General features: G+C 41.3%; 1 protein-coding gene across 4 annotated transcripts in view; it reads right to left on the reverse strand.

Moving 5' to 3' along the window:
* Positions 1–26,539, reverse strand: part of plxna1b (plexin A1b) — a 182,985-nt gene that overhangs the window by 109,048 nt on the left and 47,398 nt on the right. For all 4 annotated transcript variants that reach the window (XM_085273512.1, XM_085273510.1, XM_085273511.1 and 1 more), the window contains exon 3: positions 22,950–23,132. In XM_085273512.1, coding sequence (XP_085129638.1) covers positions 22,950–23,132 — 183 coding nt within the window. The remainder of the gene's footprint in view (positions 1–22,949; positions 23,133–26,539) is intronic.

Here is a 26,539-nt window from a genome sequence, read left to right on the forward strand (position 1 = left end):
AAAACACACAGTGACATTTACCAGATGTCCTAGGCATGTGTAGAGAGAGGCACACACGCTGAAACAACTAGCTACTTGATCCTTTATATTATACATGAAATGACACCAGTGGAAACAGGATGAGGATGATACATTTTTGACATTTCCTCCATCCTAGACTGCAAAATGTTCAAAACATTTCCCAATATCTTAACATTTTAACTAAAACAATTCAAATTCTCTTGCAAACAGACCATTTTTAGTGCAAATTTCCAACTAAAGCCAACACACAAGTCAGTATGTGTAACAGTAAATATAACTACAGTTTGAGGAAAGGAGGTGGGGTTTTAAAAAGTCGAAGTTTTGCGTCGGTATTTTAAAAAGTTGCTAGGTTTGTTCTCAGTTCCTGTTTGGTAAGTTCTCAGTTGGTTTGAGTTAGTTGGAAAAACATATTGAACCTTGTTATCAGTCATGTAGACTAATGGCAGAATAAGTGAAGAGTAGAGTAACAAGAAAAGGTAGAAACATTAAAGCACTTGAGATGTTTGCTGAGGGAAGGAGAGAGAGGATGGGATGGGATGGGAAGGAAGGGTGGGACACCCTCCGCTCAGGAGAAGACAATGAAGACAGACTTAGCACACTGTAACCACTACACTGTAACACTGTGTGATTAAATGAACCAAAATACTGGTTGATGACAGCAGCTGTGCTGTCAGATCGGCTACTGGCATTTAAAATGAGTCACGAGTCTGCTGCTGGATATGATTGGATAGTCTATTGGTAATAGCTGCTAATCAATTGGATGATGTAAAAAACACAGAGAATTGCCCAAGCTCATCTATACGGGGTGCTGCCCTGTGTTGTAGCACATCTCAACAGTGAAGGGGGGTGAGGTAAATATAAAACACCAGAGAGCATATGTTGTATTCCTCCCAATGAGAAGAGCTGTAGGGTAATAAATTATTAACGCGCACTTCCCAGTTGATGAAAAGCAATGACAGGTACACACAACCTGGAAGCAAGAACAGCTTTGCTGCCTCTGGACTTTGCTGACTAGACTCCTTGTGAGATTCTATATGTAGGCTTCAAGCATGGTGTGCTACACTTAAATAACATCTATTAATACCGCCACTGCTCAACTAGAGGCACTTTACACTACCTTATGTAACCACAGAGGGCACAGATAGGGACTGACTATAGCTATATAAGGAAACATAACACACAACAGCAGCACAACAGACTCCACACACTGCCTTTGGTAGGGATGCACCAACCTGACGTTTTGAGTCCAGATACTGATACAGATAGCTTGGCTTTGTGTACCAGTTGACACAGAGCACTGATCTGATACCAGTTTTAAATTAATAAGCTGTTTCTTCACTGAGCCAAACAAACTTATCTTGGCCTGATCTGACTAAAGAATGTGCTCCTAATACACCTCAGGCTTTTTTCCATGTTCTTAAGCATAATGTAATCTTGCAGTTTTATGCCAACAAGCAAGAAAAGGCTCTTTTTGGATGTAGTCCACACATGATGCAATGCTCTTTGTATTTTCTGCACCGTCACTTAAATTCTGACTTTCAGTGATAACCTCTGTGCCAAGTCTGAAGCACTTGTGTGTCTAAATTCCACAAATGCATGTGTGCGGCCTGCTTTTAAAAGGATTTTCCACTGCAGTTATGACATGTTACTGTGGCTTATTCCACACCACCTCACTAGTAGTGTAACTGCATCTGGACTGATTTCTAGATCATCACTTTTTTTCTTTAAAACATGACTTTGTCAAATTCTTTGCATCACAATCAGATGTCTTATATCCACTGGCAATTCTTTCCTCTCTTTCCAACTTTCCATGTTGAGCCATTTCCAGTCTGGTGACAGGTGGTCACAGCTCATTTAAGACCCTAGCTTATGAAATTAAGCTAACTGGAATCACAGGAGTACTCTGCTGTGGTAACAGGTTTTTTAAAGCTATCACATGTGTATTTACTTTTGTTGTGATTTCTTTGGCTGTTTCAACTTTGGGTTCTTTTGCACTTTAAATATATTCTCTGATTTGTAGCTTTGTTGGTCCTATAGAAATGCCATTTGATATTTAAGTAATACTTATGAGTACAGTCACTTCTGTAATATAATACAAGTATTATGTACAAACACAAAAACACAAGCCAGCAAGCAGGCTCAGATACACTCCAGGCATGCCATAGCAGCAGTGCTTGAGCAGCTGGTGCGACCAGGTGGAAGACAGATGCCCCGCCTCTGGTTTGGCCTATAGCCATGGTAACAAAATGGGGCCTGACCAATGGCTGCAGTCTCTCAGGAGAAGGTTGGGAGGGGTTTGGTTGACACCCAAAGCTACCCAGATGATATGGCCCACCCACGTTCAACCACATTGCTGCCAAATTATGACAATTTAGAAGCTGTAAATGACTTGCTGTATCCTTCTGTGGGTGCCTAATTTCATCCAGGGCTGGGCTACAGTCATACAATTACAATGAACAGATTTGGCAACATTTATAAACACAGGGGCAGTACTAAGCAAACAAGAAACTTATTGTTTGACAACTTTGTTCTTGTTCATCAGTCTTTTGTTTCAAAATGTTTGTTTCCCACATGAAGAAAACTGAGTTTATGTGATTTACAGCACCCAAAACCAGAGCTACAATATTATCTTCAAAGGCCTGAACTTAAAGCAGTCACACAGGGTCAAAGAACAAAACAGACAGAAGGGCAGTGATGAAAACAGAGGATAAAAGGAGGAATGATAAATGAGGAAAAGAGAAGAAAGTTCAAGAGAAATTTAGTGAGAGCGCTTCTGATACCAATGGTTACTGGCTGTCATTTACTAACACATTATCTGTGTATGACTGTGCTGCTCTGTTTCAATGAGGTGCACAAACCAAGGCAAACACAGAGAGAAAGAAACAGAAGAATGGATCTAAAGCTGTGGTTAGCAAGAGGAAGAAAGCGGAAGGACATACGAAAGTCAGAGTTTAACAAAATTATATAAAGTGTGAAAGAGCTGATGATGAGACACTGGTGATTGGTCACTTTAAACCAACAACAGAGATGCAAAACGATCCCAGCAGTGACAAAGACTAATCTAAATTCAGCTCTCTTCTTTTTGCCTCCTGGCAGCTTTGACCAGAATTCCAAACCTTTAACCTGCATGGAGTGGAGTTTATTTACTCAAGGACATCCTTTACCTCTATTCAGGCAGGGGGACGTTTTATTAGTGTTCCATGTTCCATCTGTTCTAAACTTTGCTGGTAGTACAACAGGTATATTTAAAAGTGCTTGAATGTTCATCTTCTGTACCTACTTGTACAGGGTTGCAAGAGAGCCAAGTGCAACCAAACAGTGACATCAACGGACTGTATGCCACTGATTGGGCAGGGAGCAAACTCACTGGATGAGTCATGGGAACGACCTCTTCAAAAGAATCAAACTCACCAGTTTTTTAAACCTGGGAATGAGGGACGAGGTGCAGGCGTTTTTATAAATGGTGGCTTGGTGGTTGTGTTGTGTTGCAAACAAATGACTTCACGGGACTCCCTGCGCACATTGAGGTGGGACTCAATTATAATAGAAACAACCAAAACAGAGTAGAGTCAAGTTGAGTATGTGCTGGTGGAAAAGAGGCATAAGGGAACAAGCATGTGTCATGTTTTAACCAAATACAGTGAAATTGAGGATTTTCATTCAGTTTGCTGATTCTTACGACATTTCCCTGCAGGCTCTCACTTGTTAGTGGGCTACGAAACTGTTTGGCAATCACGCTAATTTTAGTTTAATTACAGAATTTAGTAGTGTGGTAAAAGCCCAAACCCCAGGCTGTGGTTACATGCAGCACTTCCTTTTCCTCATCCAAATCAACAGTTCAAACAGAAATACATGCAGACACTGAATTACACAACTCAATTCCATGTCCATATGTATGTATATCTATATCTATCTATCTATATCATCATCTGTGTACACAATCTAAATATAACTCCGTTGACTTAAACAGGGGGTAAATCTTATTCAGCTTGTGATGGTGAAATTCCAACACAAACACACACACACACACACACAGTGCTGGCACTGTAACAACACTGTTGGACTTAAGTTTAACACTTGATGTAATGGCTTAGGCAACAGGATACTGTAGTACACTATCAGCATCTGAAGAAACACCTCCAGCGCCCGTGTTTGTTTTTATGCGTTTCCCTGACAGAGCAGAGTCCGACATGTGTTACTGGACATTAAATCACCACTCCCTGCCTTCTTCCTCTTCACTTTGCTTTCCAACAGCTCTCTCCCATTTCCTTCTGCAGGACAGTTTGAATAAAATCAAGACAAAGAGCAGAGGAAAGTGAAGAGTGTGAATTAAAATGTAATGCTCTGACAAAAAAAAGGTTAAGTTAGCGAGAAGGCTGCCCTGGGAGCAAAACAGGCGAGAGGAGAAGAAAGCACAGCAAAGTTTCCAGACAGTCAGCTGAGTGCACTGGACTGTCACAAGACTGCTTTTTATAGAAGTACTCTTTATTGTGTCGTACTCTCCAACACACACGCACACACGCACACACACACACACACACACACACACACACACACACACACACACGCATATCTTATCCTTTTCCTTTCTCCAAGTGCACCCCACACAGAGAGGACGTGTGTATGAGAGGAGGAAGTTGTTCATATAGAAAGAGGAAATCCTTCTTCCTAGATTTCTCACATAAGCAAAACCACAAACACGTGAACAGACAATTGCACAGGCAATCAAAGAGATCAGCCCTGCCCGGAGTTGCTGTTATTTATATAGCAACACACAACCCGATGACACCATTCCAGCTGTGCTAACTTGAGTTGAAGCCAAAGAAATTAAATGTCCACTCTCTCACACAGTTTATGGCAAATTGATGTGATTAGATTAACTCAAAATCGAAGCGAATTACAGTGAAAGTGAGGCGCTAATATAGCAACCAATCAGCTGTTTACACTCAAACACACAACTATATGTACAAAGAGCATCCAAAAACCCAATATGTAACTCAACATGGGCGGCTCTTATGCAAGTTAATTGAATTCATTAATTTCTTCTTCTTCTAACCCTTTCTCTCCTTTTCAAAACTACAAAAACACAACAGACGCTAACAATTTCCTCAAAGGGTAACCAGACATTGCTATTAGCTCATTAAGAAGGAGCCCACATGCTTGCTTACTCACTCTCTCCACTCAAAAGTAGAAAAATTCACATCCCAACAGACCTAGACATGCATACACAGAGAAAACACACACGCGCGCACGCATATATACACCATTAAGCAGCAGCATGGGTGCTCAGCAGGATTTAGAGGACAATTAAAAAGCTCAATTAAACCTATATTCTTACTTTGAGAAATACACATGTTACAGATGGTGTGGCATGCTCTCTTTGCGTTTAAAAACACACTTTGGTGCTTTCCTCCTGGGAAAAATCGCAGGAGGGATGTAGAGAAAGGAGGGAGAGATTTGATGTAAATACGTCTAATGGTTCTGTGTTGAGATAAGTGCCTGATGAAAATGTATCCCACATCCTTGAAATGCAATACTGCTGATACTGATATGATATTACACGTTTTCACAAGGCAATTCACTTCTATGGCTGGAAACCCCTTAATGTTTGTTCACTCAGTGATTATAGCTGGAGATAAAGTGTTTGTGTTTTTCCACAGAGACATTCACAAGCTTGTTTTCCCCCCTTTCATGTATCGTTTCCTCTTTCGGGCCATATTTACAGGTCTGCCTTTGAAAACTGTGCCCATTCGCTAGGCGTGCTTGCATACCCCCTTCCACCTCTTCACACCATTTCCAGTAAAACCAAATATCACAGTCCCATTGTCTTCCTATCCTGCATCCTCCATCCAGGGCCAAGTCTGTTAAGTTAGCCAGCGCAGGAATCTGCTGTTCGTACGTGTGTACTTGTGAGCTCACAAATTTAGAATACACAATACCTTCCTGTTCATAGAAGTCAAAAGACACAATCTCACGCACAGAAACGCACGCGTGTGCAGGAGGCAGATGGTCCAACCTGTAGGTTTTCCACGGCCCATTTGTGGAAGGGCAATGCTTCACTATCCGCCCTAACCGACTGCACGCACACACACAAAAATACACACTCACTCACACATGCAGAGAGGGCAATAAATCCAAACCAGCACAATACAACCCCCGCAACGGACATGGCAGAAGCAATAGCTAATGCCAGAGAAAACATTTCCAAGAGTTCATCTGGAGGTAAACTTGATTCCTGCTCACAGAAGGGCATGCGATGCAGTTCTTCAACAAAGGAGCAACTTGGCAGCATAGTAAAGACTTTATTTTGGCCAATCAAACTGACAACCTCTCCAAATTTAATTGTTAAGGCAAGTAATTAAATCTGCCAGGATCATTTAAACCTCAGCTTTTCCCTAACGGTTAAATGTATCATTATTTATGTTTCATTATTAAGCACTGCTTCTGTAACATTCATGAAGTTATAGAAGTTTACAATGAACTTTGCTCTTTATCAGAGTATTTAGCACTTGTACCCTCTTGTGGTTGTAGCTACAGACCCACATTTTTAAGGGTGAGCTTACATCTTTTTAGCTGTTTAAAATTTTCAATCACTTCTATTCAGTGACTTTAATGCTGTATAAAAAGCTAAAATCCATGTCTCATTTTCAAAGGCCTGAAAATCATCACAAAGTCTGCGCTAGAGCTGGGCGATAGAACGATAACGATATGTATCGCGATATAACTTTTACTCGATAGAGAAATTAAACTATCGCGATAGACCTCGCCGCTCTTGTCCTCAAAAAAAAAAAAAAAAAAAAAAAAAAGGTCAGCCAATCCAAATTAAGTAGCGCAGAGCCGAACCAATCACAGCCGCAGCGTCACGTCGCGTGACTTGTTACGTACAGCACAAGTGCCAAGCCGCACGTGTGTTTGTTTGGGAAGCAGCCAGCGGGTAATGGAGCCAGCGCATAATGGAGGAAATGAGTGTGCCGACTAGAAAAATCAACTGAGCGTGACCGAAGAGAAAACAGATGATGGTTCCAATGCCGGAGAGATTGTCGAACGGAAGAGCCATAGAAGTTCCGTAGTTTGAAGGTATTTCGGCTATTTCAAGTCTGACAAAAAACGTGCACTGTAAATTGTGCCGAAAGCAAGTCTGGAAATACAATAAACTGGTGCATGCGTCACACTGTGCGCCACGTTATTGTTTCGGTGAAATGAATTTCTACAATACTGTTACTGTTAATTGTACTCTCTGCAGTGTTTAAATGCTTACATATACACACAGTTACTGTCCCTCCACACATACGACTCGGTTCTGCTTCTATGCCCCAGCTTTGTTTACTTTTTCCCACCGAGGCTTCTAGACTTCTGATTGGCCAACATTTCTGCACGGTTAGGAATCTAGCGCCACCTGCTGCTTTGGCATGTTCATAGCAGCGTTTTCCTTCATTTCTGCCTTTATGTGTGGACGGGATTATTTTTTAAAACGAAAACGGAAAATCTCCGTTTTCAAAAATACCCGTGTACGTGTGGACGTAGCCTCAGTCTCTGACTGGAAGCGCTAATTCGTCATTCGGCTTTTGTCAGACTAAAGTAACTGTTAAAACTGTTTGAAAAGCTCAGCTATACAACAAGGAGAGATTGAGAATTTCCTTTTAGTTCTCAGTTTATTTGATATTGACAAAAGTTAGTCAGTTTTGTCTGTTCTTCTGTAAAACAAACTAAGATTTATTTTTAGAATTAATATTTTGTTTCTAAGTGGAATTGACAATTTAGTCTGTTTCGTTTGTTCTATTTTGAAACTTAAACGCTTTAGTGGCTGCCTTTTGTGTAGTTTGCAATATTTGCCTTTATTTATCTGAAAAAGTCTCATGTTCCTTAAGTACATCTACCCTGTTGAACTTCATCCATCCATTCGCGTCCGCTTAATGGATGAACTTATTATGGGAAATAAATATTTAAATAAAAACAAGCTGCTGATTATTTCAAATTTTACTTGTGAGCAACGGCACAATTAAATCTTACAAATATAGTTATTTGGCTTATATCGTGATAGATATCGTTATCGCCTGAAATGAAAAAAACATATCGTGATATGAAAAAAATCTCATATCGCCCAGCTCTAGTCTGCGCTGTTTATAAAACAGAGCCATCGATGCAGCACAACCGATTCTTGTCCTTTGTATTAGGTCACACGTTAATTAACAGTTCAAGCTTGTGTAATGTTTACTGTTCATAAGACAAACTCAACCAGTAAAATAAAAGTAGGACCAGAGTGTTGTCCTGTGGATTATTGCTACACATGCATTGTTAAAAACTGAAAGCCTTATATCTCGTGGGAGTCAATGATTCACAAATCCCAGGCTTGTGGTCAAAAACTGTCCAAGTAAGAAGCTCTGACAAACATCAGATGGTATTTGCAAATTTAACAATATCTCCCTCTAACCAAAAATTAATCTTCCACTCAGTTTTTTTCTTTCTAAAATGATGGTCACACTAACAGCTAACTGATCGTTTGTAGCAGTTTATTGGTGCGATCTCAGAGATGTAGCCTCAATTTTCACCATCACCTTGCTTTATAAACATGCTTTTATTTTCGGTCTCTAGCCTTCCTAAAATCTTAACCCCGGTCTGCAGCCACCTGCGGCCTGAGAGAAATAGCGATGAACACACACACTCTCATCCAGACGTTCACATTTTCATGCACGCAGGCACATGTGGAGCAATTTGCATTTTCACACCCACAAATGCAAGTGCAAGAACTGTGACACACACACGCACAAGCGAACACATACACAGAGAGAGAGTGCTAACTCAGAGCTCGAGTTGAGAAGTCCCAGTGGGAAAAGCCACTTTCCGGAACATTTTACCCAATTTGCATTGCTCCTGGCTCAATCGCTCTCTCTGAGGAGATGACTTGGGAATTGAGAACAAGTCAGAAAGAGAATGTGTGTGTGTGTGTGTGTGTGTGTGTGTGTGTGTGTGTGTGTGTGTGTGTGTGTGTGTGTGTGTGAGTAAACGTATGTATCTTCTCCAAGTGTAGGGAGGAGAAAAAACAAAAATCGGTGTGTCAGTAAAGTCAGCACAAGAGAAATATGCATTTAAGTGCAAAAGAAAAAGCTTGTTTGGGCATTTTAAACACTGAATACCCACTTGTTCAACTATTTCTTTCATCTACCTAAGCACTCAGTTAGTCAATACTCTATTTATTTCAAACTCTATTAACTGAAGTATGCAGGTCAGGTCTGACTGCTAATGAAATTGGCTCTATATAACTGTGCTTCAATGAGAGCGTGTACATGACAAGTGTTTTATACACAGCATTTACAGACTTCACTGGATGTGAATCAAAAGTCTATAACCAAGTACACCACCTCATGTTTTGGTCAACACCTAAGCTTTCATAACATGAGGATATGGCCTTTTGTGGCTTGTAGTCTACTGGGGACCCTGCATTTCTAAATCTGTTCCTCACAAACAGCCTGAGAGGGAGATGCAGGAGCAATGCCTTAGAGACGTGATGCAATGAGGAGTCAGAGATGCAAGCAATCAGTCTGATTAAGAGTGTGTGTTTTGTGTGTGAGCGTTGCCTCTCCTCACATCTCCTCTCTCTTTTGTTCCAGTTGTAATCCCTCACTTGCCTGTGAGGTCTGACATCATGTTATCTGGTTAGGTATACAAGGTAAAGAGAGGTTCAAAATAAACATGTCTACTTGAAGAATAAGATGACAATGAGGTACAAATTATTTATAAAATGAGAACTGTTGAACTCCTGCAGCTGTGTGTTGCCAAATTCCACTGAAAGAGGAGTAAAAAGCAGGGATTTAGACACATTTCTGCCACTTTCACGCTCTGTGAATAGTAAACTTTCAGCAAATGACCAACATTTTTAAAATCAATCCACATTACTGTGTACAATACCTCTCACCAGGTCTTTACTTTCTGACCCTGGAGGTCGCTAACAATTACAATGCTACTTTTTATCAGAAGGAACGATCGAAAGCTAATTTCCCTTAAAGCCTGTCTCTTAACTCTAATCACCCGGAGGGACAAACAATAGCCAGGAGCTCTGAAGTCCAACCTTCTCCCAGATTAACTCACCTCAGGACCCTTCCAATAACTCTAAGTGGCTTTGTCTCATTAATACACTATTTGGTTCTTAGTAATAGCAGTTTTAAACTATTTTCCACCAATTGCAACAGCGTGGCTTTCTAAGTTCCTCAAACAAGCTTGTGAGTCCGTTGGTCTGTTTGTAATCTTGCAAAATGTTTATGCATGGAGGTAAATCAAGTTTTCTTAATTTAATAACATTAAAGCTGTGCATACATTTACAGAACTGTAACACCGAGTTGGGATTAGAATAAAGGTCTAAATAAAGGGTGATGAAAGCAGTGGGCCCAACAGGTCCATGGCCCCTTTACCACTGACAGGCCCTATCACACAACTCAATTTTGGTGTATTTATAACTTCCCTTATTAAATACGAAGTATAATAATGGGTGTAGTCTGAGAATTCACTTGCATCTGGTGCGATCTCATTCGTGTTAGGCAGTGATTAAAGGAGCAGGAAGTCTGAGCCAGTTAACAGCCATACCAAGCCAAGTGGGATGGTAATACACCATTAATGTTGTTGTGTGTCTGGGTACCGTTTAAAGTTTAATTACAAAATATCCCTAAGTACTATTCTACAACAAAACACAGTTGCCTTTTAAACAACAAGGTATACAAAGAAATGTGTATGTCAACCTTAGTGTGACAGTCGGTGAAGGATCTGTGTAATAAACATATTGTAACCTACAGCATTGATGTCAAATCATACTGTGAGCTTCCTTCACACACACATGCACAGCATTGCAGAAATTTCCAAAGGTGAGTAGGGTACAATTGCAGCTGTGCCCGTTACTGCACATGAACTTTATCTGGCTTCTCTCTGTCTTTCCAACACACTTTATTCCCACCGGCAGTCTTGACCCTCTTGCCTCCTCTTCCCTCCACTGCATTACTAAATGCAGCCATTTTGGCTCCCCTAGGGCCCATGATAGAGCTTTGGTCGCCTCCTGGCCACATTAATACCACTAGGAGTGTAATGAAACTATGGATTTTCCATCGGAGCTCTGACACTAACTGCCTGTTTGCTGTGCATCCACTCTGTGCTATGCTGTTCTCCACTGTACATGTACAGAGGAGAGATTTCCCCAACAACAATAGCTCGTTGTTGTTTTTTCTTTCTGGAAATTGTTTTTCAACTGGATGGCATTATACTAAAAGTCAAATGAGTTACTGGCAAGCTTTTAACAGATGTTAAAAGAACTTTGTGTAAGATGTATTTTTACAGCAAAATTTTAAAAATAATAATAAAAAAAGAAAAACCTTGTAGTTGTAAGCAGATGCACTATCAAAGCAATGAAGTGTAGAATGAATCCTGTCCACAGCCACTGTGTCGTGCATGAATGAACACATACACACACACCTGAAGCCAGACTGAACGTGCAGAAGGAGTTTGTGTGTGTGTGTGTGTGTGTGTGTGTGTGTGTGTGTGTGTGTTGCCTCTGCAATTTTATTTCTCCCTCGCACATCCCTCTCTCTCTCCTTACACACACAAATGCACACAGGGGTAAACATGACCTACAAGCCCACTTATTTCCAACCCCAGCTGAAACTGCATTCCCACTGTTGTGGTGCACAACTCTAACATTCAGCAACATTGCAGCAACCCAGTTTCAGTGTTGTGGCTGCGTTGAAATCCCATGGCTGAATCACAAACATCAATGCTCCCTGTGACTCTCTCTCTCTCATCGTTCTTCTTCCTCACTATTGCCAACCGTGGCTGCCCTGACTACTGTTGCCATGGCAACCGAGGAGCAGGCCCAGCGCTGAGGGATTTGGAGACAAGTTGGAGTAAAGACCTCTATGTTATTGGAGCCTTATTATTGGGTGTGCACTTGTGTGACTGTGCTTATTGTTGTATGCTCAAAATGCTCTGATATCTTCTGTACGATAATAAAACGGGGCTCTCGTGGGACCACGAAAGCCATAGCCTGCCACTGCAAAGCAGGATAAATATCAACTAAGGAGCATGGAAAGCTAAACAACACAGTACACGTGTATTAGTCCATCACTGATTTAACTGCAAAAGAGCAGTTAAAGAGAATATAGCTAACCAAAGAAGTCTGTGTACCCACAATCTCTGTCCCTTCCCTCTCTTAAACACCCCGTGTACTGGCCATATCAATTCCAAGGTTATCAGTAATCCAATAGGTTTCCCTGGAAGCAGGCGGTTTTCCAGAGACACAGTCAATATCCTGAAAGTAGAAACATCCGGAAGGGATTCCTACCAAGTGTTCGTTCTTTCTCACTTTCTCAGTGACAAGACTACCTTTCTGTACTTTTCTCTCTCTCTCTCCCCCCGCTTCTTTTTTATCTTGAGAACAAATTTTTCATTGACATTCAAAGATCAGTGCATACCGTGACATGCAAACGTTTTGAGACAAACACCAGCACCCACATATACACAGGAAAGCAGAGAAGATCTACAGACAGGAAAACACTCTTCAGTGCCACACGGCAAAAACTGTCAACCATTCCTTTAAAGCACACACATGCAGACACACAGCAAGGTTAAAGTGAGAGGTTGTGGTGTTATTTCTGGGCCACTGGTTCACTGCCAGTGACCCATAAATAAGACAGCACATGGCTCCTATGGATATTACTGCATAGCTGGGAGTCCTCTGGCTATAGCTAGAAGTGGATACGGACTCCTGATGATCCATTTAGGATGGGTTTGCACAGACTGAAGCTCAGCTCTTTACTGATGACAAACAATTGAGTCTATATAGGAACTCAAAGATAACTACTTTAAACCATAAACTTTATATAAAAGATGGTGTTGTCGTGGTGGCTATGCCCAAGTGGTTAGTGAAGTGCAGCATTTCAGCGGTTGCCCTGTTGTTGTGGTCAATCCAGATGTTACAGGCAAGGGATGAATCTGCCTGAGAAACTCAGCTGTCAAATCATGAAGTAGCTTTAATAGTTCCTATTTGGCAGACTGGGGAGCTACAATCATGTTTTACATACAGTCTATGGTCCACGTGATCTTTCGCTCATTTACAGTAGAAAAAGGCAAGAAAACTGCCCATTAAATATTTACACAATGCTTTTTCCTACGAACCTCTGTTGCTAGAGTACTTTCAGAGTGTGATGCATGTCTTTGTACATATGGGGGCTTATGCTCATGGTTCCTTCCTGTTTTTCCAATTGTGTGTGCATCTGTGCCTGCCTTCATTAAAGACTGAATGTGTACAATGTGTGTGTGTGTGTGTGTGTGTGTGTGTGTGTGTGTGCGCGCGCTCTCTGAGGACCCCGCTTGCGGTACTTTAATTAGCCTAATCCAACAGCAACACATGGATGGAGGAGCATAGTAGGAGAGGGATGTGAGGGTGGTTGGAGGGCGTGGGGTGGCAGACAGAACAAAATCTCTCTCCCTCTCCATACCATTTGTTACTCCCCCTCCAAAGAACACAACATGCACACACCTCCATCTTGGCTCTTGGCAGTGCAGTTGCTGGCCAGGCCATTGTAAAATCCACAGGGAGGGGGAAACAGTCTTTGAAACGGCCACATGGGCTGCTGGAGGCCAGCTATACCATTCCCAGGGAGACAGCATTCAAACCATAGCCACGCTAAATGACCAATTAAATATAATAGCGAGGGCTTAATTGGTGTTAGCCAATTTAGAATGACACTGTGCAATTAATGTTATAGAGAAGATATAGAGACGACTGTTGGGAGTGTCTGTGTGCATTGGTATGCTAATTCAGCAACCCAAACCAGTCTTTGTGTCTAAGACCATTTTAGCAAGAAAGGGGATAGATGGAATTGTGCAAGAAAGGAGGGCGGCAGGGGGTGTAAAGAAGGTAGATGAAGTGAGATAAGTTGGGAGGAGAAAAAGAATGACTGCTGGGGGAGAGTGGGTGGGGAGCAAGGGAGAGAGTGAAAGAGGGGGGAGTGAACAAAATTAAAAGAAAAAAAAAAACAAAAACAAGATGCACAAACAAATGCTAGCCTTGGGAATAGATGCAATCAGCTCAGTCAGTCAGCTAATGACCAATTCCATGGAGAAAAGTGAGACGGAGAAAGACCGATAGTGTGAGTGAAGCAAAGACAGAGAACAGAAGGACTAAATGGAAAGGACAAGAAGTGCAAGAGGAACAAGAGAAACATGGAAAAGAGAGACTAATCAGGTTGAAACATTTGAATTTAATAAATGGATGGATAAATTACCAAAAGGAGACAATTGCATAATTTGGATATGGGATTAAAATGGGGAATATAAGGACATAAAGTGCCTCACCATTTTTAAAGACTTAGCTGGCGGAAATGTTAAGTCACAAGGTCAGCTACACCAGTAACAGGGCTTTTTTTCTAGCTCCAGTAATACTAATAAGAAGACCCTAGATAAAGTGGAACAAGAGTTGGTCCTGAAACTGAAATAAGTTCACTTTAGCCAGCTGTTACTCTAAGAGACTGGGCAGAGGGCATAAGACCAGTGTGGGGAATTGGCTTTCCGCTTGGCTATCACATACTCTTACGCTAACAGGATTACCCACAGGGTGAGTGCAGTATGGCCAGAAGTGGTCATGAGGCGAGTGGTCTGAAAGCAGGCAGGCTTGGGGCAAGATACAAAGCCAGCTAACACTGTGACAAGGTTTCAGGCTCAAGCTATTACCCCGGGGGGGGGGGGGCACAGGACAGAGGGGTAATTAGTTAGACAGCGGGAGATGCCATCATGCTGTGTGAGAAGGATAAACGCAGGGAGCTGTTGTATTTGGACTTGTTTTTGTTCGTGTATCTCAAAAGTATTTTGAAGTGTGTGCATTTTAAAAAAAACAAAAAAAAACACAGAGAGACGCAGTCTGAATTTCATGGCCTTGAAGTGCTACTAAAGCCTACAACGTCCATTTGATGTCACACACTTCAGAAAAAGACATTCACAAATTACAGTAACAGAATATGCAGTCACCTCATACAACACTGTATGCAAATATACGCAGGTGAGTGTGAATGCAAATGTGTGTTTGTTTCCCTACTCACAAATGTTAATCATCTTAACGTCACTAAACCACAGGAACTAATCAAAAACAATCTATTAAGAATCTATTAGCTTTGCAACGTGTAATCTGATAAGCCTGCTACAGTTGTTTCCCATAGGAGGCTGCGTGCACGAGTGTGTGCACGGCAGTGCCGTTTGCATTCTTCACAGTAGATTAGCCAATTTGATAGTAACTCACATATTTACACTCATCATTTGGTGTAATGGAGATGGAAAAGAATCCTTGTATTATCTTTTTTTTTATTATTATTATTTTTTTCTCAGAGAAGCATCAAAGTGCTGTGCCTGCTTCCATTATGTGTCCTACTTCTGTGTCAGGGTATCCGTCCGTAAACAGTTGTTGATTTCTTCCATTTAATGGCTAAGAGGTTAAGCTTCCACATGTGGCTGTAATGGGCTTGTGGTGAGCTGTGTAGCGAGTTGAAGACAGTCTCTTTTAAAACCAGGAACATACATACTGTGAGCTGCTGAGTTTAATTGGAAAGGAATGAGCGTATGAGACACTGTGTGACTGTGACTGTATGAGAGATATAGCCTCCAAAGGTAATCTTTGCCTGCTGTGTCACTCATGACCAAACCTCCGGACACTGTGCTGTCCCAGTGTGTTTCCAAGTTGGTATATACCTGCATGAATGGGCTCATTTTACCTTTCAGTATGAGCTATGATATTCCCTCTAGTGCGTGTGTGTGTGTGTGTGTGTGTGTGCGTGCGCGTGTGCGTGTGTGACCTGTCAGAAATAATGACACCATGAGTCCTGGCATTGTGCCATCCACCAGGTGTGCTCTTGGCTGTATCAGCTGCCATAGACAGAGCTCTGCTATAATTCTATGGAACTGATGCCTTAAAGAAAATCATTATTTGCTGGAAAAAATACACTAAGCGCATCAACAGTATATTGTGATTTTCACTATTGTACAGTAAAACTGAGTGCAATTTTAAAAAGTGCATGTAACTTTCACACACACATATCATATGGAGAGCAGGGACTCTTTGATGTTCCACCCCGAGATGCCTAATGGAGATGACCTAGAAACAGGCTGGCCTCGTCCTCACTTGGATCATGTGAGCATCCCAGCTTGCATCCAGACTCTTCTAATCTTCCCTTAAAAATGGATTCTAGCGTGGTGCATTTATAATTCATCTCCCTTGCTCTCTCTTTTCATTCTGTATCCCTTTCTCTTGGCTTTTCCCCACTCTCATCTACTCCCCACTTTGGCTCATTAACCCCTGGTAGTAGTGAATTGTGGAGAGAACGCAGAGGTAGTGAATGAGTGCTGTGCAGTGCAGTCACACACAGTTGAACTGAGCTAAAATGCATTAGCGCTCGAGATTATCAAGGACTGAACCGTTCTCATTTGTGGCATTAGCCTACACAGAAGCCCACTGTAACTTATCTTGCTCTTTAAAAATGATTAGCTTTAAACATTTATTGTAGCTTTGGTTAAAGGACTAGATTGGTGCCAAGATTAAGACACATTTGTTAAGGTTTTGAGAGTGAACTATCAAGTCATATCGCCTCTTAATGTCACCATAGCTTGTTAGGAAGGTAGGAAATATGGCTCGTTATGGCATATGAAGCTCTTGCAGGAAAAAGGTGCAGAATTAGACCCCTGGTTTAATGAGACTGGATGGAATCATGCATGTGTAAAGGATGGTATGGCATTAAATCTTTTAAGAAGACCCCTCATTACTGTCTACCCTTACAATCTAAGTGCTACAACCTATTTTCTGGAGTGGGAAAGAGCATGTATGTGTGTGCGTGGGCATACGCAAACTTTATACATGCAAACTTCCTGTATACATGTACACTTGTACATATATTTATTTGCATTCGGAGTGCATATGCGCACACTCCTCACTTTAATGAGAGAAAATGATTAGAGAGAAATAGCGATCACTGCCATTTCATCTCAACACATACAAACGCTCAGCTATTATCAGGGAGGGGAATCTTTGATCACAGAAGGAGATAGAAAGAGAATATGTGAGCAGCAGATGAAACAGAGAAAACGAGGCAGAGAACAGAAGCAAAGAGGCAAAGTGAGGAAGCAGTGGATGATCCTGTTACTCACTGTGCTTGTTACACTAGTCAGAGTTGAGGGTTATGGATGAGTTTTAGACATTGTTAGAGCTTATATTATCCAACAATCTATATGGTTGCTGCTCATACAATGAGCAAAAGCAGAGATAGCAGAAGTGAACAAACCCTGTATATTCACAGTGTGAATCTACAATGACACCCTCCAAAGGCTCGAGTGTGTGCAGACGTGTGCGAGAGTGCATTCACGGAGAGATGCAGAATGCTATTGTAGGATGAATATAGTCATATGCAAGGATAACCTACATATGAGAGAAAGACTCAGGCAGGCAATGAACAGAGACAACTGATATCCATTTGCTTGAGCGACAATCACACAAACACAGACACATTAGCTTAAGCTTGGAGATTTAGATTGTCAAACATATTTCATTGTCCACTGCCTGCGTCGGTATAAGTAAGACCTTATAATGGTCATTACATTACTTTAATAATATGCATATAGTTCAAGTTTCACTCCCCAAAAAACAAAAAACAACAATAAAATCACCATCTGTGGTCCTCTGAGCACTGTAATAGCCACGGTTAGAATAACAAAGGCAAAATTCATTTGAGGTTACGTGCTAAATGAGTGGTCCTACGGCATATTCCTGGCTCGTCTCACACATTTGTGGCTCAACTGGGCTATTTGGGAAAACACCATTTTACTGTGCTGACAGCACAGAGGGAACAAATTGTAGCAGAAAATGATACATTTAGCTGTTAATATGAGAACATTATGATTAGATTGGAAGACTGATGGCACGCTGGGAGAGAACTAAATTAGGTGGAAAAACTTGGTGTTAAATACAAAGTGCAAGTTATCCGTTTTGTCTAGGGAACTTGATCATAACTCCACAGCCTCTGCCATATCAAATCTCTTTCACAATCAGCTACATCTCCATTTCCTCCGTCGCTTTCTCATCCGCTTCGTGCGTTTGTGTGACCCCATGCAGTTGGGTGAACTAATGACCGAGGGCCACCAAGAGCCCGCACAAAGCTGGCCTCTGTGCTCATGCCCGGGCCAAACAACTCGTGGCTTGGGAGGCTGAGCCAAATGATGACACAAACCACAGAAGTCTCTCACTCAGACACACACACACACACACACACACACACACACACGAACAAACAAAGTCTATGTACCATATTTTCAGACTGTAATTTTCTGCACATTCTCAATTAAAAGACGACGACACAAATAGAGAATCAGTAAAAGACAGATGTTTATTTCATCATTCCTCCCTGACAAGCAACTACTTTATTTTCAGAATGTGTGTTTTTATTTTATTTATATATAATTGTTTTTTACTATTTGGGCACTGTCTGCAAAGAGAAGGCTGGAACAACAATTTAAATGCAAAGCACTAAAAACAGCCTCACACACACAAACACATACACACACAGGGGAGTTGGACAGGGCAGCATTATGCACCAGTAGAATAACAATCATCAGTCAATTAGGCCATGACATGGTCTCTTGACGGTGACACCGGCAGCCCCAGTGGAATACATCGGTGACTTCACACAGCAATATACACATACAAATGACAAACTGTCACTTCTTATTAACCCCTGAAATGCTGTCTCACTGGTGTAGTTACGGCTTAAACCTCATTTCTGCAGTATTATCTTTACTATGATGAAACATTTTTTTGTTATTTTCAATAGGTTAGAAAAATAAAGATGCAAGCTTTAGATCATTAGATCGCTTTTGGGGATAATCTTTAACACCAAAGCTGGAGCAAGTTTTATGTTACAGTTACTTGTGTGGGTTAAGTTTTTCTTAAAATTTGACAGTGAGAAATATTATTTAGAACATTTGCTGAGGTAATTTTAGACAAAGCTCAAACTGAAGATGAGACTCAAAGACTTAAAATCTGTAATTCATAAACCTAACTGTGGCTTCATGAGGCCTGCTGTGTGTACAACAGCAACAACATGTGAAATCCCATCTGCCACTTAATGTTTAGATTGCAGCTGCTTAGCTGACGCAGTCATCCACTTAGCTTTTACAATGTGCTGCAGGGTGACAGAACAAATACTCGGTCATGTTCGCTTTCAAATACACCTCAACGGATCCTGTACTGATTAGCTAATGAAAACACTTACTAGGTGTAGGGTCAAACATGTTATTTTTTGGCTCCAAGACATGCTCTCAAACCATCATCCACTGCACTCTCTGCTTTGAATATCCATCAGTTTTCTTCCACATATCCAATTCGGGGTCACAGGGGAGCTGGAACCTTTGCCAGCTGCTTTTCAGCAGTGGGGTACACCCTGGACAGGTCAGAGGATTTTCAAAAAATGATTTCTCATATTCAAAGGATTTTTAAAATGCTATGTTGAAGTTTGTTACATCTATAAACCTATGTGTTTCATGTAGTAACATGTAGTGTAAGGCCTTATTTGTCCCATTCACTATGTTATTCTTATGCTGGTCGTTTACGCTCGTCTTATATTGTCTTCTAACTTCTGTCAGAAACTGCGGGGAAGCTCAATTGATGCACTGATGAATGGTCATTGAACGGCACCCACACACCTGAGCCTGGCATGGACACAATGGGGGACACATCGAGCACTTGGGGCTCGTACCACCTGGCACACTGGCCCTATATACACAGCAGATGGCTCGCGCTGGCCTCTGATGGAGGGTGCAGCTGAGGAATCCTAACCTGCGTTTGAGTGTTCGTGTGTGTGCAGCACCAAAAGCAGACAATAGGTACTAGATTGTCAAGTGCAATCCTCCCTTCTTCTCTCATCTCCCCAGACCACCTATTGAGATGGTGCATATGTGTGCAAGCGTATGTGTGAGCGTGTCATGGTTGATGCCCATTTATTGTCACTGCTCAACGGGGCCTGAAAGCACAGAAGTGGCTGAGAGAATCACTCAGACTTTTATCATTATAAATGTGTTGGCTAAACAAACCACAGCAGCTTTGTTACAATGCTTCTTCAGACAGAAAGGCATAAAAGAGGAGTGAATAAGGTCCACTATGTAAACTAGAATAAAGCTGACAAAGACACAGGGACCGATGGCAGGCAGAGCCAAGCACCCAGACATAATCACATCGTCAAAGAATCAGAGCTTTTAATCCTAAAAATTAAGTGCAGCAGATAGCCGGTCAACAGTTGTGCCCTTGACCACAGCAGTATCCAGATGACCAATGAAATTAGTTAATCAGAGGGCATCACCTCTCTTCATCGCTTCCTTCCCCCTTCTTCTTCCGCTAACCTCCTATATCTCCTTCATCTTACCATCTTCCTTCCTGATTCTCTCTCTCTAATGTCTGTGTCCCATCAAACCATTACTCATTAGTAAAAGCTTCTCCTGCGAGTGTGTGAGAGACTACAGAGCACAGAGGGACTTCATTAGTGCTTAAAACATGTTGTTTATGCTACTGTCTTGTTGCTCTGGAAAACCTTGAACATTATAGTTAGTTAAAAATAGACTGAGTGCAGATATAACAGATTATCAAAGCACTTCACGTCTAGCCAATAAAGACGTGAACAAAAAGTTATTTAAGGTAAAGTGATGTTCCTTAAACCTCAAAACTCTCCCAGGAGATTAATGTGGATCCATTTGGCAAACATTAGTTGGTTATATTTAAGATTATTGCAACAGTCACTGCCAGATTTGTTGTTTTTCGGATTTGCCAATCATACCTTTCCATGTCTCTTAAAACGCACCTGAAAAGCACACATGCAAGCTGTCTCCTTAAGGCAAATTCATCCAGCCAACCAATACTCTCCTTATTTCTGCCCCTCTTTCCCTTCATCGCCCTCAGGCAGAGCTATATAAACAACATTCAACACTAATGCTCTCCTGAGGAAGGTGTAAGAACAGGAACATACTCAGTAATTCCTTCATGGCCTGCATGGACTCCCACTCGTCCACACAAACTTTAACACTCGCCCTGAAACAGACGGTGCTTTTACTGAAAGGATAATGACACAAATAAAAATCAGTTACAGAAACACTGACGCACACAATCAGAGGACCCAACAATCTGTTATCACACACTATTAATTCAGTTGCTCTTTTTCCATTTTTTTTTCTTCATCTGCCTCTTTATGGCTGCTGTCTGAGTGAGTGAGTGAGTGAGTGAGTGTGCGCGTGTGCATGTCTGTGCATGCTCCAACGTCAGGTTTTAGATATTGTTCCTTCACAGCAAACTGAATCCTTTCCAAGACCAGATTATTTTAGTTGTTTTTGGGTTTGACTGAAACACAAGGCAGCCAAAAGAACCGCGGGCTCCTTGGCTCTGCTGTTGCGCACACGCACACACATGATGGCGCGCACACACATGAAAACGACTTATCTCAAAACCTACTGCAGCAGTCTCTTCCCCAGGTGATGCTCCAAACACACGTATATACCTCAGTCAGAGTGCATAACACCACACAAGAAAAGACATGTGAGAACAGCTAAATAAATAAAGGGACTGTTGCCGAGCTAAGTGAATGGGTGTCACTTTGACAAATGCACGGCACTGAATCTTAGTCGACACTGTATTGTTTGCCGTCTCATGCACTCTCATAAACACAAACACATGCGTGCACACACGAACCCATGCCATCGCAAGCGCGATGCATTATTATGCACACTGTGAGTGACAAACACACAAGCATTGCGTGAATACATAAACTCGTATTAAAAGTGCACAAACACACAGGCTGATTATACATTCATAATATTGAATGGATGACAGGTCTTGAGCAGTGTGGAGAGAAATGGGGTGAATTCTAATGAGATACCATTTACCCCGAGAGCTCTGTCCTCCATAGTCTGGATACACACACACGCGCGCACACGCAAAGGAACAATTGCTGAGATTGAACACAACACTGTTACACAAAAAGGACCATAATTGCGGAAAATTTTACATATATCTAACATACAATCACAAAAGGTCAGCTATATCAGTTTAATCAGGCACAGAGGTTTGTCCATTTGTTACATGACCGCACATCATTAATCATTCCTCTACAGAAAAGGGTGCAACAGCCGCATAAGTGCGATGACATAAACCCTAACTTGCTTTGAATCCACAAAGAAATTGACCCAAAGAAAGGGACAATAGTTTCATCAAGAAATGCACTTTAGATTTTCTTCTTCCCCACCAATGCATCCATCACCACTTTATCCCTGTCCAAAGCTCTATCCACCTCAGCCCTGCACAGCTGACCTGAACAGAAAAGCCATTCACCAGTCATAGCTGTTGGATTGATTGAAGGTGAGCTCTTAAAAGACCGTACGTGGCATTGGGACAAAGCAGTTACGTTTTATGCCTGACGTGACAAACATGACAATCAATGAAAGAGTAGGCGCAGACTTGCTTTAAATTGCTTGTTAAATGAAGAGGTTTTAAAGAGACACTCGGATGTCCTGCTGGAAATAGCCACCAGCAAGAAAAATGGTGATGACTGCATTTAGTATAAAAAAAAGCATCAGCAAAGTGCCTTATGCAAATCTACAACGATTAGGCCGCCAGTACACAGCTTATGAACTGACAAGCATCACTGGGCAAAACGCTGGTAACCATTCACAAGTAAAAAGATATTTGCCAGAAAGTTGCTTCCTTTTAACTGGATAATAAATAAACGACAAAAATCTAAATGCCTTTTTGGCTTACACACAATTTCCCTTCAACTTCATATTCCATCCAGTTCAAATGGAAAAGAAATACCAGCATCGATAGAAAAAAATAAAACAAAAATTTTAAAAAGACCACACACACACACCAACAATCCTACCTTCTTCAGTTTCCCATTGCGTGAGCCAACAAACGCCACAGTGTTGCCACGGTAGTCATACGCTGCCACTGAAGTCATGCCATCATCCTTATCGATGAAGAGAGGAATCCCCTCGATGGTGCTGGTTCCCCCCAGAGGCTGGTTGAAGTCCTGACCACAGAAGTTATCGTCGATCTGAAGTGGCTAGAGACAGGAGGGAAAGGCAACGAAATGAATCAGACAAAATAAAAGCACTCAAAAATTCTATTCTGATCTAAAGCAGATTGTTCAGCAGAAAACAAATTAATGTAGGTTGTGATGTTTGGGGTGATTGTGTGAATGTTTTTCTGTCTGACAAGAGAATTCTTTAGATTTGTTGTGCTTTTAAAGTGGTATTTACAACAAGAAATGGAAAAGTATCTCATTTCAAAACAATAAATAGATTCCGTTTAATCATGAATTCATATAAGGACACATTCTAAAAATGCTACAAATTAGCTTTTATATTCAAAGAAATGCCTTTTTTAAATTCTAAACTAATGTGGTCTCATACTATGGAAGCCGCATGTGAAGCACCTATTCTGAGAATTCCTCAAATGCCCTTAAAAACAATTCGTAAAAGCAGCTAAGCTGCCTAAAAGTCAACTTGCTGCACGTTTCCATATTCAGTGAGAATGGCCAACATATTTGATTGTTGATTGATTATTGAAATTGAGGTTATTCACTCACACTCACACACTGCTGTCTTTAAAGCACAATCCCACCATGCAAACCCCTTTTATTCCACAGTGTTCGGTCATGATGGTGACACGGCAGTAATGATGGTGACTATGTGACAATATCTGGAACATTCCAGTGTCACGAGGGGTCTATCACCCCAGGCAATCCACTGACCCATATGATGCTTTAACCAGTCATGACATACAAACACAGTCAGGGTATAATCCATGAAGCAGGGTTAAAATGCCACAGCCAATAAATGCTTTACTTCATTTGCACATTTTTGTACACAGTTTCAGGATATCAATCAGGTATCACTGTGGTTAAGTATTAATACATTAATCTGATGGATAACATTTAGTGACTGTTGTTTCTAGTTTCCCACGCTAGAAAAGTGACCAATGTTTCCTTATTTCATCACTATCAACATCTTCCCCCCCCCCCCCCCCAAACTTCTGATCAGATGAAAACTAGCCTGAAAACCACTTAAACTCTGGGAAACTGAAAGCTATATTTTCTACATTGTTGTACATCCAAACAATAAGTGATTAATTAAACCAAACCAATAACTGTCACGGCCAATCAAAGTAATTCTCTAGTGCAAAATAAATGTTTTAAAAAAAAAAAAAAAAAAAAGGTTGTCTGAAGTAGTGCTGGGCATCAGGTGACTTGTCACCATGTTTTTGCTGCTGATGAGATGAAGTTGGTAAGATAGGCTGACACCATCTAAGAGCTCAGACTTTTCTCAGCCTCAATTTGGAACTTTAAGAGAAGCTTAACACTTGTTATCCTGTTAAAAATAATTACACTGTCAAGTTCCAGACGTACAGGACTGATAACATTAATATGGGAGCTACACAGCAAAGGTTATCACTTGTTATGAGCCCGGCCACTAGCCGCTACCACAGTGATAACAGTTGGCTAATATTACTATTGGATTATTGCTAACAGAGTTAAACGGTATGCTGTGTGCTGGCCAGGTTAACATTTATGATAACTGTTTAAAACTTAAATATTTCTCAAACTGGAGCCTGACTCACTTCTTTAAGTTCCTAAGTGTCTGTTAGTGTCAAGAACGTCAACTACTTCAGCTGCTAGTGTGCCTGGCTGTCTGCAGCAGATATGTGTGAAGTTGTGTGTTCACTGAAGGAGGCAAAGCCAGCACTAGGCCTGCACAATAAATCGAAAATTTATTGTCATTGCGATATCAGCCTGCGCGATGGGCCCATCGCAAAAGACGACGTAAAGTGCGATAATTGGGTACCTTAAAATGTTTACACACGTGCTTTAAAGAATTTACCAATCAAAGAAACCCCTTTACACATTTGACCAGTCGAATAGAGCCCTTCACGGCATTAACCAATCAAATGGATTAGAGGCCCGCCTCCTACGCAGGTGGGGAGCGAACAACGCTGCAGCAACGAGTCAGAGTTGTAAAGGTTGAGAGCGAGACGCATGACGAGAACGCTACTGACTATGAACTCGTGCCTAAAAAATAAAATAAAAAAAATAGTACCTCGCTTATTTGGAGGTATTTTGGATTTGATAAAGACGACGTTCTCCAAACACAGGTACTCTGCAAAACTTGCCGAACACTCGTGGCAACCACCAGAGGAAACACGACTAATCTCCACCATCATCTTCAATACAACCACAGAGAACTGTTTGAAGAGTTCCAGAAAGACAGGGGTAGCTAAACAAAGGTTGCTAATGTTAAGACAAAGAGCGCAGCAGTCCAACAGCCGTCTCTGTATCAGAGTTTTTCAAGTGGAACAACTTATGAGAAAACGTCAAAGCGCTACAAAGAAATAACAGAGGCCATTACACATTTTTTAACAATGCCTATAAATACAGTTAGCAGAGAGGGCTTCACCAGTCTGATACATAAAGTGGACCGGAGATACCCATCCCCTCACGAAACTACTTTTCCCATGTCGCCATTCCACAAATGTATGAAACATGCCGGAAGACCGTCATGTTTGAACTGAGCCAAGCTGAAAACTACGCAAGCACTACAGTAAAGTTTCCTCTCCAGTTTTGACTTGCATCATAACTACTTGGTGAGTGGTAAAATGATGAACAACTGCATTGAGATAATTTGCAGTATAATTTAAGTTATGTTTATTTAAAACTAATTCTAGAGACCAGGAAGGATGTCTTTCAGAATTCAAGCCTCAATGTTTTTTTATGGGGGCAATGTTTCAATGTTAAAGTGCACTTTGTTGTTACACTGCTAATACAGCAGCTTTCATTAAATAAAACTGTTGCAGTAAAGCGGAAATTATGTATTCATTTTTTGTTTTTATTTTGCTATTTATTTTATCGCAAGTCACATCGTTATCGCAGTATTGATCACAGTTATCGCACATCGCAGGTTTTCCTAATATCGTGCAGCCCTAGCCAGCATTGTTAGCATCGTTGCTGTAGAAATTGATTATCACCTCAGACAGTAATTTTTAGCAATGATTAGTGTATGAGTATCAATTTTCTTTGACAACGCCAATCAAAAAAAGTCCACTTTGGATGCTGTTATTAACAGAGAATAAATGTTTGTGCATCTGCGACTTAACCACAGCCGGCAAACGTGTGAGTTGCTGTATTCACACACATACACATACATAGGGAGCGTGTAAATGGCGGTGTAATCCATAGTCTTATCACTACATCATCTGATTGATCCGCACAGGAGAAAAGATAACACCCACTCCCTCCTGATCTGCTTAAATTGCCTGCAGCTCGGCACAAGTCAATAAAACGTTATTCTGCCTTTTTCTTCCTTCTCACTCTTTTTCTGTCTCCTCCTAGCCACTACAGTAACTTAGCAAACATCAATATTCCCTCCCTGTCCTTTTCTACTTCTGTACCTTCTCTTTTCATCCACCCCTTCTCTC

This window comes from Mchenga conophoros, linkage group LG5 (assembly GCF_057382185.1).
Source record: "Mchenga conophoros isolate Kocher_MC1m ecotype Shallow Benthic linkage group LG5, M_conophoros_male_GT1.1, whole genome shotgun sequence".
Classification (NCBI taxonomy): domain Eukaryota; kingdom Metazoa; phylum Chordata; class Actinopteri; order Cichliformes; family Cichlidae; genus Mchenga; species Mchenga conophoros.